Source organism: Diabrotica virgifera, chromosome 1 (assembly GCF_917563875.1).
Source record: "Diabrotica virgifera virgifera chromosome 1, PGI_DIABVI_V3a".
Taxonomy (NCBI): Eukaryota; Metazoa; Arthropoda; class Insecta; order Coleoptera; family Chrysomelidae; genus Diabrotica; species Diabrotica virgifera.
The window spans coordinates 14,327,217-14,343,213 of NC_065443.1; the positions used below are offsets into that span (position 1 = coordinate 14,327,217).

A 15,997-nucleotide genomic window follows, 5' to 3' on the forward strand; every position below is an offset into this window, starting at 1 on the left:
AAAAATACTTACTTTTCGTTGACAAAACACAATAGGTCTCACTGTAAGTGTAATTACCGCGCGAAAGGTGATGCAGCACTGATAATCGTGTCGGGACACGTTGTCTGCGTATTCCTTCCCTTGTGCCCCTCGCCTACCATACACAGTTTCGATAATATTCGAGTTGTTACAACCGTACCCTGTTACAACCGTACCCAGGCTCCCCTATACGAATTTCCCTTTTAATTTTTTATTAATGTTTTGTAAAATAAAATTAAAGTAATATTCTTGCTTATCTATCCCAACAAAAATAGCAAAATAGCAAAAAAATAGCTTCAGAACAATAATACCTAGTGGAAAATTATAGGGGGTCAGCATCGTAATCACAATACCTACATATTAAGATTTTACTATAAAGTAAAAGCTTCTTGTGTAAAATGGTAGTATATAGGTATAGATATCTACATTATAAAAATTTTAAAAATATCCACAATGGATCTATGAGGTTTCAGAACTATTGGATCATCCTCAGTGAAAAACGTCCGATAGGACTGAAAACGTTCTAATAAGACGAAGCTGATGACTGAAAACATTCTGAAACTTTATAAATTCATTTTGGATAAGTAGGTATTTTGAAAATTTTTAATAAATTCATACAATTTTACAAAAGAAGTTTTTACTTCAAAGAAAGTTTTTTTAAAATTATGGGTTTAAAATTACCACTTGGTTTTTCTTTTTAAATTTCTATTTACAAAAATTTTGTTAGAAGAAGTGTCATCTAATGAATTCTGTTGTATTTTTGTAATTTATTACTATTTGAATTTTGAGAACCATTTCCGAAGTGGAATGGAAACAGTACCGGCGCTAGGGTATAAGGCGCCCGCCTTCAAAACTAATATAGGTGTCCTTCGGCTTCTTTTAAATTAGAATTTTGTATAGCACCAGCAGAAAAAGATCATTTTGGCTCCCCCTAAATAGAGGCGCCCGCCTGCAATGCATCCGTTGCAGGCCCGTTATCGCCGGCCCTGAATGGAAACGTCAAATAAACTTATGTTAAAGTAAAATTGTAACTTTATTCCCAAGAAAAATAATAAATTAAAATATAAGTAACAGAAATTAATAGATATAAAATAGAACTAATATTATAGGAAATAATATTTGAATTGGTAAAGATAAAATCGGATATAGTCTATGAAGTAATCTTTTTGTCGGAGTCGAAAATGAAACCATAAAAGTAATGTAGCCAAAAGTTTTCACAGTCCACTAAAACAACGAGATATCGGTCATGTTTTGTATCCATATCGGTGGTATACGTATATGAACTCTGCACAGTCGGTTGCTTGGAGACTAAACCCCGTGAAGTGTAAACACTTCCCCTATGTGGAAGGGAACGAACGGAGGCGGTATGCCCGCGTCTTCGGCCAATAGATTACGCTACAGTTATGATGTCACATTTCAATTAGAACCTAGGAGTGCCAATGGCGCGCGCACTCTCTCACAACGAAGAGGGGAATCTGTGGTGGGGCGGATTGGACGGTGAGACTACCAGTTTCCCAATCTACACACACAGTCAGTAATACTAAGAGGGTCGCGTGCGTGTCGTCTGATATGCATAACGAATCACATCTGGGCATAAGTAAGCAGTTTGCTCTGAATCGCGTCGCCGCGACATAAAAACAATTGTTCAATAGCGTTGGCACGAGTGTTTACTAACTACAAGTGGGTGCTTTTATGTTGATCAAGTGACGAAAACAGTGCAAAGTGTACGAACACGAGGACAGTGTGGACGAACGGCCCTTACAGGGCATGGCGGCCACTACATACCTACCGGCCAGCAGTGCAGTCACGACAGATCTCGAAGGTAACGTCGTTGGGATGAATATTGTCGCGGGTTATCATTCTAGTGCCTCTCCGAGGTCTGCAGCCGACGCTAACGAAATGAAGTACTTGCCGCAACACCACCACAACCATCACCATCATATGGCTAGCTCGCCGTCGCCTAGCGGCCATACGGCGGTATCTTTATCAGCGAATCCATGGGTCAGTTTGCAACCTGGGGCCGATCCTTGGACGGCCTCCATGGCTGGTATGCACCACCCGCACCATCATCACCACCAAGACGTCAAACCCTTAACACAATCCGCTGATATGATGCATCATCAGAGACAGCAACAACAAAGTATGGGATCTCCTCATGCTTGGCACGGGGCCGTTTCCTCGGCGCATTACAATCCAGGCGGTGCTGGATCTCCTCTTCAGCAATATCATGCTGCTATGAACGGTATGTTAGCTCATCATCAAGCGGCACCCCCTTTACATCATTCTCTACATAGAGATATGCAAAGTCCGCATCACCCGCAGCATTCCGAAAGAGACGTTAGCGGAGGCGAAGACGAAACGCCTACGAGTGATGACTTAGAAGCCTTCGCAAAACAATTCAAACAACGACGTATTAAACTAGGGTTTACCCAAGCAGATGTCGGGCTAGCATTAGGAACTCTTTATGGTAATGTCTTTTCTCAAACAACAATTTGTAGATTCGAAGCTTTGCAGCTTAGTTTCAAAAATATGTGCAAGTTAAAACCCCTCTTACAAAAATGGCTGGAAGAGGCCGATTCCACAACGGGATCGCCCACGTCTATAGACAAAATAGCAGCACAGGGTAGAAAAAGGAAAAAACGCACTAGTATAGAAGTCTCGGTAAAGGGTGCGCTAGAACAACACTTCCACAAACAACCAAAACCGTCAGCTCAAGAAATCACTTCTCTCGCCGATAGTTTGCAATTAGAAAAAGAAGTCGTGCGGGTTTGGTTTTGCAATAGGAGACAAAAGGAGAAGAGAATGACGCCTCCGAATACGTTAGGTGGCGACATGATGGACGGTATGCCTCCGGGAAGCCACATGCATCCCAGCTACGGCCATCACCAAGATATGCATGGCTCGCCGATGGGCCAGCACTCACATTCCCATAGTCCTCCCATGTTATCTCCCCAAAGTATGGGCCATCAGTTGACGGCCCACTAGCATCCAGCCCACTGGGCCTCTTTACTTCACAGTGACAACGGCTAGTGATATTCTGTCCCATAAGATGCGCCTGTCGCCGACGGGTTCCGTCGGCTTCTCAAACTTTCTTCACGCTACCTCAAGCCATGGCTGAAGTCCTACTTCCGAGTCGTTGAGGAGGTCCTAGTGGAATTTCAAACGTTGGACGTCATAGACTGTTATAACTAAATTATAAATACACTGTACAGTGAGAGTGAGTACCTACCTTGTAGACTAGAAGGAATGTGGTTATTATCGGTTTCAGGAACATGCGACCAACTACAGAATATCCTCAACAACTGCTTCAACACGTAAGATTTGTACATTATTCTTTTTAATCCTATAGAATCGCATATTTTTATACACACAAACGCAAACAATCGGTGATTTGGAAAATGATTCAAAATATCTTACGCTCCGCTTAACACATTGTACCATTCTTTTAACCCTTGTACGATAGAGCGAAGGGTTACTTTATTTAGCAAATTAGTTACGTATGTTATTTTAATTGAAACAGTGAGCATTCTTTTCGTTTTTAAATATCAAAAACATATGTTTCGCTAGGAAACATTTTCGTCAGTTTTTTCGTACTTTATTTCGCGTATTTTTTAAGAATTTGAAAACAACAACATGTTTAGAGCTAGTAACATTTTTGTCACTTTTTCGTACTTTATTAAACGTATTTTTATGAATTTAACTTGAAAACGTACTTTTTAACCAACCGAAAACTTTTCTTGGTGTACTTTTAAGTCATTTATTTTTATTTCGAATATTATGAATTTTAACTTTTGTTTGGAAACATTTCATATGTTCTGCCTTTTTTCAGTCATATTCTTTTATATCATCAATACTCTTTGGAGTCATTTTACTTAGATTTCTACCAAATATACAATATTATTAAAAATATCTTCTATTTTTGACAACAGAAGTACATTTCTTATATATACTGAAAAAAATAATTACAGGAAACATTTTCGATAGTTTTTTTTATAGTTTATTTCACATATTTTTCTGAATTTCAGCTTGAAAACGGACTTTTTGTCCGAAAGCTTGTCTTGGTACTGTTAAATTAATTTTTTTTTTAGATTTTAAATTTTGTTTCGTAGCTAATATTTGTTGTGTTCTGTTTTTTTTTTCAATCATCAAAATCCTACTAAATACACAATATTGTTAACAATATTAACAATATCTTATATTATACTGAGAAAAGTAATTCCAGGAAATATTTTCTTCAGTTTTTTCGTACTTTATTTCACGTATTATTTTATGAATTTGTACTTGAAAACGTACTTGTCTAATGTACCTACGTCATACAAAACTGTACTAACCGAAGTGTCATTTTAAATCACTTATTTTTGGATTTTAACGTTTTTTTTTTATTTTTATTTATCCGCATCAACCACTCGGGTTATTAGCGGTACATTTATAATACAAAATAGATAGAGCAAAAGATACATTTTTAGAATATAAGAATGACAAAAATATGGAAATTATTTAGAGTTTACAAAGAAAAATAGAAATGAATCATAATTTGTTATACAGTTTACAATGATTGATTTTAACGTTTGTTTGGCAATTATTTGTATGATCTGTCTTTTTTCAAGCATTTTTTATATGATCGATACTCTGGGGATCATTTTTACTTAAGATTTCTACTAAATATACAATAATATTAACAATTCTTCTATTTTTGCCAAAAATACAACATTTTCTCTATATACTGAGAAATCTAATTAAATTTTTTATTTTTATCTTCAAATCTGATCAATTTACCATCTTGAAATGTTTTTTCACACTTTTGAGTAATTGTTTATGTTTAATATGTAAACTGGATTATTAAATGTCATTAAGTATAGGTAATCTAGACAACTGATTTCTTTTGGCTAGTACTTGTCGCAGACTGTGTTGATTTTCTCATATTATAAACACAGAACCAGTCACATGTTTTTTGGTAAAGGACTTGGCATAAAAAATAATTATTTGAATAATAATTGCAATATTTGGTAGATTAGTTCCTTGTTGCATGCTCAAAGGATTATTTGTTTGTTATTTGGATTCTATATAGATTTTTTATTCTCTAATAATTTTCTTGAATTTATTTTATAAATTTTATGCCTTTAAATTCGTATAAACCTACTGCATATACTCACAGATTTGTCTTTCCTTGTCCCTTTAGTCGAGCAATATTGTATTTGAAGTTTGAATCAAGTTTTTTCTTATTAATAGTTATTATTTTCTTTATTCAAATTTTATCATTATTTTTAATCTCAGGAAATATTTTGAAACATTAAAGTCATTTTTTCTTGTCATAATTGATCCATTTGAAGATTTAATATTATTCTTATGAAATATCATTTAATTGTTTTATATTCTGTATTTGCTTGGTCTGTATGATATTTTAATTGATAAAAACAGTAAATTTATCTTTTTTATTTATTAATTCTTCCATGATAGTGTCGATAGTACCTAACTCTTGAAAATATTTCATATTATTCGTAATTTGGTACCTGATTCCAGATCTTGTTTGTAGTAGTGTACTAGCTGGTGTTTCAGTGTTCTGGCTACATACATGTTTGTGTCATGTTTGTATACCTACGACAAGGAACTGATTTTTGTTTGATATTATTTATATCTCTAACAAAATATCTTGCATTTACTTCATAGTTCCTCGGTAGAGGTCGCAAAATATTATTTCACTATAATTGCCATACTAGCTCGTGTGTTTTGATTCAGTTCAGTCTTCTTACAAGTCTCTCTGATGACGGGTAGACCCTGAAACGCATGTAAGAGAATAGTAAGTGACCAGAATTAAATCAAAAATTAAAAATTTTTATGAAAAATTTTTGAGTTATTTTGTTTATGTGTTTCTTTCTTTGTAAAATTTATCTAAATCCTTAAATGACATTATTTCGATTTTAGCCACTTTTCAGCCTAATAAGCAATTGTATCTATTTTAGAGTATAGTATTAATTATTAACTTAGCCCTGTGTGTTCTGTGGTATTTTTGTAGGTATTGTCTGTGGTCTTTATACTGTCGACACTTTACGTACTTATCTTTAAATTTGTATTATTTTTTCCGTTTTTTAATAGTCTATTTTTGTCTATTTCTAAATTTATCTTTCTCGTCAAGTCAATATTTTATTTTATGTTGTTCTTTTCTAATTTCTCTGCAAGGATGTATGATCCATCTTCATTTTTGCCTCTTTCCTTAACTGTTGACGATTATGTGCTATCTGTTTATGGCTACCTACTGAATGTTTTTCATATCATCACTTAGCAATTTGCAAAAGTTTCATAAAACATGCAAAAGGTGCTGTATTGTGTTGTAGGTTGTAACGATTGTCAACGATTTCCGAAGTAAAGATCAAAACGTTAAAATAAATTCATTGTCAACTGAAATCAGTGGCGGGTAGACGGGGAAAATGGAAAAATTTCCCCCTTAAAAAGGTCCAAAATTTAAAAAAAAAATGTTTACACATAAAAATATATACCTAAGCTGACATGAAATTTAAACCCCAGACAGACAATTTCAACCCAATAAACTAGCTAGTTAAGAAAATTAAGGGAATTTAATGCATATAAATTAATGCATTATTTACTTGTGCATTTTATGAAGTTGTGTTTATCTTTTCTATCTCTTTTGGTTGGTGTTTCATTGGAAGTGACTAAAATTGTGTTTAATTCCCATTAAAAATAGTAAAAACATTGTAATTGTCTGATTTTTTCAAGTATCATCATCAGTAGTATAGTTCCCGTTGAAAATAGTGCTCACTTTTTCATTATAACAGTGTTTTCTTTGTACAGTTAATAAATATTTTTAAAATATTTTAATTTGAGTAAATATGCGATTCATTTATGACTATTTTTCGGCCAACATTGGCCAAGAAGTACCGAGATATTTATGTGCATTTGATTTCGAAGTAGATGTGATATTGGGGTAGTGGTCGCATGTCGAATGTTCCTCCACCCGATTATTCTGTATATGTTGTTGTACATAAGAAGTAAATAAGAGTGATAAAGTTGCCCAAAAAACGAGCAGCTATGTATTATAAATTATAGGCAAAGAAGCTGCTGCGTTGTAAATAAAATGAAATTTTAAATACCGGTCCAACAATAGATGAAAAAAAATCGTGATTTATACCTTAAAAAAAGAACACACCGAGATGATGGTTGACGATAAAAAATTAATAATATAAGTTTTTAATGTACAGAATGTCCTGTTTATCAAAGTTGTTCTTACGTTGTTATTATTTTTTGGTTCGAGTGTCTCGTACAATAGGGAGGGGGTTGCACCCTGTCCGTTTTTCGCTCCTACACATTCTAAAAGTGCAAATTATGTTTTTATAATGATGTAAATGGTAAAAAAGGTTTTCCTTTTAACAAAAGGTTTTCGTTTTAACCAATTCTGATTATTTGGAAAAATTTGTTTGCGATGTGTGACTAATGATTTTTTATGACACTTTTACTACTATTCTTTATTGAAATTTATGTAAACTGCTTTTATTTAATACTTAGAATATTTAAAAATATAGATATAAACAAGGTACAAAATGCTGAAACAGTCTAAATCTTATGAACACAAAATTTACTATTTTTATTGGGAATAAGTCATAATTTTGCTTTAAAATAGGTTACCTATTTGACGATATTTTGAGAATGATTTCTAAAGTGGAAATTGAAACGTCAAAAAATAAGCTTATATTTAAAGTAAAATTTCGACTTATTCTCAATAAAAATAGTAAATTATACTATTTTACTACTGTTTTATATTGCAATTTATATAAACAATATTTTATTTAATAAATTCTAAAAAATATACCTAGATGTTATAAATAATGTGCAAAAAGCAGATACAGCATAAATCTTATAAAAAAGAACACTAAGAAAGTAGTTTCCAAATTATACAAATTTACAATTTTTATTGGGAATATGCCATATTTTCCTTTAAAATACGTTTATTTGACGTTTTTGAATACTGATATTTTGAGAACGTTATTTTGAGTATTTTGAGAACCATTTCCTAAGTGACAATCGAAACATCAAATAAACTTATTTTCAAGTAAAATTGTAAAAAAGCTGTGGTTTACTCCCAATAATAAAAAAGGAAAATTGCATTAAAAACCACAAGAAACAGCTTCATAAAATCTCCACATTGAAGATATTTTCCACGAAAAGAAGCTTTATTATTTGTAAACAACGTTGAATTTACATGAAGTCGTCTTATTTCATTTTTTCTGTTTTTTTGTGATCACCTGTTTTCTAAATGTTTCTTTTACATTTTTATGTATTTTATTCGGTTTTTTCGCATGTTCTCATAAGTATCCAACAAAAAATTTATAAAATAGAATCCTTCATACTAATGTATTAGATCTTGGAAAATGGTGACGATATTTTCATTAGATGCACATCCTATTATGTTCTGTTTTCTTGTATTAATAGAAATGATTTTTTCCATTCTGGTGTAAATAATTTTTGTCTAAAATTCTCTAAACAATTGTTACAAACAAACTATTACATTTACAATTCAAATCGATTTCATACTGTCTTTACAATGAGTTTTTTATTATCATGTTCTTGCCATTTATCTTCCAATCCTGTTTTTTAGTCTTACTTGAATTTATTATTACTAATCTTACTATTTACTCTTCCTTAGATACTTACTTAATTTTTTTTTATTTTCTCAATATAACATTCCTCAATACATTCATAGAAAAGTTTATAACTGATTTCTCATTACACCAGATCATTCCATCAGTTGAAAATTCAAAAATATTACCTTCAATTTCTTTTGCAGTCCATTTTTAATATAAATGCTAATAAAAAACTGTCCATCAATGTAAAACATTCCAAAATTAGTTCCCATTTAGCTGTTATTATGTAGTTTAGGGATAGTTAACACGCTATCAATTTTGGTACTATAAATCTCCATTAAATAACATTTTTTATGATACTATCGAGATTTTTTAACAATGTGGATTTACCTCTCTTTTTTATCTCTTGATCTGTTTTTTATACAGTTTTTTAATTGAGTTGTTCCCTATCATCATCGACATAATATTTAATAATGCATTTATTTCTCCCAGAATTGGTTTGTCGAAAATGCTTGTCTTTGGTTTGGTATATTTTTTCTTTGAGAAATTCATCTTACGAAAAAAGTGTTCTACAATTTAAACAAACTCAACAATTATTCAAATTCTATTTTTGTCCAGTGTTCATTTCTGTAGTTGAATTTATCGATGATTCATTCATATATTCACTCGCAATAACTATACTCTGCTAAATGATTCTTTTCGTTGTGATTTTTGCCGTTTTTCTTGAAATTTACAGACATTCATTCCTGTTACATTACGAAGATTAATCGAACATCAGTATAAGTAGAAGAAACAAGAATTGAAAATGTTGTAACAGGCAAAATAAAAGTCAAAAATAATCATGTGATATTCTGTAAAAACTAGAAGGCAATGATACAAAATCCAACGGCTATCCAATGACTATTTGACTTTTTTTGTAATCCTCGTGATCTTACTAAAATATTTTTAGAGCATATAGGTGAGTTTCTTTTGGTCGAAAAAGGTCTATTTTATAACCACAAACTAAAACGTGTTTTAATCCAGAGATTATGATGCCAATATGCTATGTTTAAAAATTAACTGAAAATTCTCCATGGCAACCTATTTTATTTATATATTATATATTTTATAACCATTTAAAAAAATATATAAAAAATATCTTTTGGTTTCAAACCTACTTTTTTAATAATAATTTGGGTTATTTGAAGACAAAAAATGTTCTGGTGTTTTTTTTTCGTAATATGCTTTACTTTAAGCGTAAAATGAAAATAAATAAATAAATAAATAATGCCGACAAGACCGAAATTTAACGTTTATCGAGACCATTTTTCAATAAGCTGGACATCGAATAAAAAAAAAGAAAATATGAGATGAAGGCTTAAGCGGAGTAGTTTCAAAATGCACAATTCCATTTTGATGTTAGATTGCAAAAAACAGTTAACAAATCTAGACTTTACAGACGTCTTATCTCTAACGTTCCAAACACATTGATTATTTCTTACCCAAAAGCTTAATATTGTTTTAATCGAAAGAATGTGATTCTTCAACATTACAGCGTTTACAATATAAAGTTAAATTTGTAAAGAAATTGAGCCCATCAAAATCAAAACCTGCTAAATCCTAAATTTTTCGTTCTGCTGAATCCAAATTATAGTACAAATTTCTGAAGATGTAAGGGGCATACAGTAAAACGACAAATTAGTATGCAATTTTATGATATTTATTGATGACCCTTTGATTGAGAAATGCTGGATACTTTTTGGAAAATTGACATTTTTAATGTTTTTTTAGCCTCCTGACAAAATTTTAAAACATGGATCTAGCAGGTTTTGATTCTATAGGCCTCAATTAATAAATCAGCAAGTTCCTGTGGTAAACTTTGGGTAAACTTTTTATTATAATGTAGCTTCATATTCTTTCTAATCTATTTATCCATTTTTTAAACTAACTTATGCCATATAAAATGAAACTGAAAATATGCATTTTGATATTACTTAACTTTATGCTTTCATCCCATATTTTTTTGTTTTTTTTTTAATTCGAGTCCAACCTATTGAAAAGTGGCCTCGAAAATTAGTAAAATGGCTTTTTTCGGCATTTTTATGCATTCATTCATTCATGCATTCGTTCATTTGCATTTTACGCTTAAAATAAGCATTTCGTCTTAAAATAACCTAAATTATTAAAAACATATAAAATATATTATCTATTATTTATATTTATAAAATACACTCACCGGCAAAATTCCGCACCCAAAATTTTTGATTAAGTTTGACAATTTATAACTTTATTATTTGTACTCCGATTTTCAAGATTCTTGCATCAGTTTGTAGGTACATGTATTGAGGTCGTCTGTTATTATTCCGATAACAAAATTTTTTTGCTTAGGTGGAATTATACGGGGGTGAACGGAAGCGTTATTTTTTCTTCTAACGTTAAAAAATTCTGTGGAAAAATTGGAGAGCTAATTTTATTTCATACTGCTTTTGTGTTATCCTGGAGATATCACTAAGGTTTTGTTTTTTGAATTATTTGAATATCTCTTGTCTTGTAAGAGCTGCAAATAAAAACACTGATTTGAAGGTTTATTTCACTAAAAGTAGCAACAGCACTAAAATTAACAAAACAAAACAAAATTAACAACAAAACAAAACAGTTCAATAGCTGGTATGTCCACTTCTTGCAACAACGACTGCTCGCAATCTGTTTAGCATCGAATAAAGATGTGTTATCCTTGCCTGTACCAAATTTTCTGGAGGCATAGGATAACGGCGAATAGCTTCTTTTAATTCACCCCATAAATGCTCAATCGGATTGAGATCTGGGCAGCATGCGAGCCATTCTAATCTTATCAATCCAACCTCTATTTTATGAGTCAATCAGTGTTTTTATTTACAAAAAATGGTACAGCTCTTACAAGAAAAGAGATATTCAGATAATTCAAAAAACAAAATTTTAGTGATACCTCCGGGATAATATGACAGGACTATGAAAAAAAATCAGCTGTTCCATTTTTCCACAGAATTTTTTAAAGTTAGGAGAAAATACAACGCTTCCATTCACCCTTGTATAATGTCATGCAAGCAAAGTTTTTTTGTTACCGGAATAATACAAAACGATACCAATACATGCATGTACCTACAAACGGGTGCAAGAATCTTGAAAATAGGAGCACAAATGATAAAGTTATAAATTGTCAAACTTAATCAAACATTTTGGGTGACGCAATTTTGTGCCGGTGAGTGTATATAATTATTATAAAAAAATAGCAATTTTTTATAATTGTTTAAAAACTTATGCCATGGCTGATATGGATAATTTTCAGTATTTTCGGTAAACAAGTTTCATCTTGTGGGTATGAAATTAACCTTTTTTGGCAAAACCCACCCCCATTATAAAAAATTATGCAAGATACTGTATCCACTTTACATTAATAATATTAAAATCTAGTTTAAATACAAGTATTTCCTGAGTAAACCTATTCAGAGAAATAAAGAATGGATTGATCTGCACTTGATTTAATAATAATTTATTCCTTTTAAATTCAATTTTAAAATTTTCAAAATAAACACATACTTTTTTTGTATTTTTCTTATAATTGTAACGACAAATGTGAAGTTAAATCATTTTTAATAATAATGTATGTCGAAAACCTTTTTTACCATTGCAAAAATATTTTTATAACAAGTAGTGTCACACACATTATTAGGCGTTTTACCATTATTAAAAATTATTATGTAAAGTTTTGTGATTATTATCGTGGGAAGCTCAATATGATGAATTTTTTCGTCTAAATCTCTTTAAATTAAAGGCAAAATATCACAATAGTTTTATTTAGAAAAAATAAGATTGGCAATAGACTTTTGATTGATGTAACCGAAGTGTTCTGTTAGAAATTGTACTTTGTAACTGTTGTCAATCTGTATTTCGAATTTTCTTCTCATTTAAGCTCAAAATCGGAATTCCAAAGTTACTAGATATTTGCCTTTAATACAAAAGATTCTTCCTAATTTAATGCAATATTATTGTTTGCAAGAAAATCTTAAAATATTATTTTAAATTTGTTTTGTTGCATGGACTTATGATTTTTATTCTGTTTCGAATCAAAATAATACCACAAGGGCTTTCACATAAGTTACTGTACTGACGAATTTTCCTAAAAATTTCTATTTCTTTAAAATTATTTCCAAAAGGAAAATACTAAAAGTTCTTGTTCGCAAAATAGTATTATTGATATACCAAAAGAAAAACTGGTAGTAAAAATAAAATATATATTAAAAAGGGAGTAAATACTGTTATTAAATAAACAACGAACAATGTTATGTTGATTTAAAATCAAATTTTAGTTTTTAGATGACACTTTGGAGACGATTTTTTATTTTATTATTAAAAACCTATAAAATTTGGTGAATCCCAGATTAAATTAGAATTTTGCAAATGTTTCACGTGCCAAAAAGTTGTTTTTATTTCAAATATCAATGAAATTTTAAGATTTTTTACATTTGCTATGAATTAAAAGATTTTTTATTCTACATTTAAAATGTTCTCAGTATGATTTATATTGTTTCTTTATTGTCATTGCATCTTATGATGAATCATCTATCTTAATTCTACTTGCTTGTGGCATTTGGTCGTGACATCTTTGTAACAAACCCTCCCTTTCTAATAAACTCCAATAAAAAAATCATGTATGCTTAATACATGCTAGTTTATCTTCTCCTAGAGGACTTTTTCTGGTATAATACATGGTTTTATAAGTCTATAACGCCTCATGATCATTTCATGCTAAATAATGCTTATGGACCTTTCAATATTTTTCTCTAGTTAATGAGTACCTACTATTCGAGTACCTATTCATTTCCTCATGCATCAGATATGACTTAATTAGATATATGTTTCAAAAGTTTTCTGATATTCTTCTCAAAATATTCTTCATAACCTTCTTAATCTTCTTTAAGTTCCATCTCCGCGACGGAGGTCGGCAATCATCATAGCTATTCGGACTTTGAGAAGGCTGCTCTGAAAAGTTTATTTGATGTACACCCGTACCATTCTTGCAGGTTGCGTAGCCATAATGTTCTATTATTGTACGTCTCCTTATACTTCTTTCTCTTTGGATCTTTCACTTTATAATCAGTTGGAGCAAGTTTTATCTCACTTTATGTGGAATCGTCTTTTTCTTCAGCCTGTTTGCATCCACTACTGGACAAAGGTCTCCCCATGAGCTCTCCACTCTTTCTGTTTTGTGCTATTTGGTGCCAGTTTCTTCCCACTTTGGCCTTGATCTTGATGTCGTCTAGCCATCGTTTTTGTGGTCCTCCACTACTACGACTGTGTTCGCGTGGTCTCCAATGTACAATGCTTCTCGTCCACCTGTCGTTGTTTTGCCGTGCCACGGGTCCTACCCAGTTCAATTTCATTTGCGCAATTCTTCCAATTTTACATCTTCCACTTTCGTCCTGCTTCGCACGTCATCGTTTCGTATATGTTCTCTCAGAGACACTCCCAATATAGCTCGTTCGATTGCCCTCTGTGTTGTTCTTAATCTATTGGCTGACAATTCTGTAAGTGTCACGGTGCGACCACTCTGTAAGTGGTCCATGTGCAATAAGTCTGAGATATTCAAATTCTCTTGTTTGTTTTCATAGCATTTTGTTCGACATTGGATCCGTTTATTAGAAGATTTCCGTCATTTCTTTGAGTTTTTGATATTCTTATAAACTTTGTCTTCTTCACGTTCACTGTTAGACCGTATTTTCCATATTCCATATTCTGGTCACCAGTTTCTGAAGATCTTCAATGTTTTCAGCTAAGATGAGAGTGTCATCCCCATATTTAGTTGTTAATGGGGACATTGAGTGTCTTCATGACTAGGTTATAAAAAATCAATGATCTTTTCGCATGTGCTTCCAGTACTAACTGTGTGCCATAATTTATTCCTTCTACATGTCTTGCTGTAGTGGGTTTGACAAATATTTACTTTTTCAGTACCTACCAAATATTTGAAATTTACTCACAACAAAATTTGAATCACCAATAAAAGTTTTTAAAAAACCTGGTCTGATGGAAGTTTTGCAATGTTTGTAAAGCAATATTTTGCTTCATTCTGTTTAATATAATTTCCTCTTTGGAATTTTCACATTCAAATATGACGTAAACTGTATTAATCTTAATCCCTTATTTTGATTCTTCTTCGCTACCGAATTAACCTTTAGTCATTCCATCTTCACAGGAATATAATGTCCATCAACTCCTCTTGGCATATCCCTTTTCTCCATTTGGATTGTAATTGCATGGTTTTTTAGTAGTCTTTTCTTTTCCATTCTGTAAACATATTGTCTTTCTTTATCTGCCTAATCAGTTCATTTTTGCTTATTTATATCCTTTAACTCTGTTTCTTTCTATCTTTCTTTTTCAAGCAAATTTTCGAGATTTGCCAAACGTATCATTGAATTGTAAACTACCATTCCATTCGTCATCGTGCTTCATTTTGTTTAAGTACCAAGTATTGTTTATTCATACTGACACGCTTCTTAAAAGTACTATAACTATAAGTTACTATATGCTAGTGAAGACATACTAAGGAGAAATAATGAGGGACAAAGTTTGATAATGTCAAATGTACTGTTTGATAAATAGGCTACGGTAACTAAGTAAAATATCCACAGATAACTGGGATTTTGTAATTTTGTAACTTCTAATAAAAATAAAATATAATGAAGTATTTTTTAGTAAATTATTTTAAAAATAAAAGTCAAACATTGCGATTAAACAGACAAATAAACAATTGCAAAGAACTGACGAGTAACAAAAGCACCCTGTGGTATTATTTGGATGAACTAAAAGAGAAAAAAATGTTTTTACTTTGAGATATTTGTAAATACTTGTTTTATTTAATAAATTATTTATAAATCTTTTAAAATGTGTGTTTTTGAATACACCCAGTGATATATTAGGATGTTGTCTGGGGTGCAGCCTCTTCACATGAATAATTTTTCTACAATCCGTACTGTAGTTATATAAAAAATATTCAAGGATTAATTTCATATGTATATTATTATTATGATAATTATATCGTTGTACGGTGTGACATTAAATCGATTTTTCGTTTTTAAAACAATGTAGTTTTTCTCATACACCTCGAACCCTCAATTAAAGAGAACAATAGCACCTGTAGAGTAAAAGCATTCTGGTAATAGATAACATGAAAAATCTGACAGGCAGGTCGATTTTGTTTTCAAGGGATATTTTTTCAGTGGGTATTGATACACGTTTTTAACGGTAGTAAGAGTCAATGTTACCCTTGTAGGGTGGGTGTCAATTGGAACCTAATTTTTAAGGGTGTATAATTGTCTCTATAATAATGGCTTCATTTATATAACAACAGTTGCCAAAAAATCCTGTTA

General features: G+C 31.3%; 1 protein-coding gene across 1 annotated transcript; it reads left to right on the top strand.

The window, feature by feature from the left end:
* Positions 1-1,465: 1,465 nt before the first annotated feature.
* Positions 1,466-15,711, top strand: LOC114341277 (POU domain protein CF1A). The gene has a single exon (XM_028292405.2). It carries the CDS (start codon positions 1,786-1,788, stop codon positions 3,001-3,003), a length of 1,218 nt encoding a protein of 405 aa, XP_028148206.1. The 5' UTR covers positions 1,466-1,785; the 3' UTR covers positions 3,004-15,711.
* Positions 15,712-15,997: the final 286 nt, after the last annotated feature.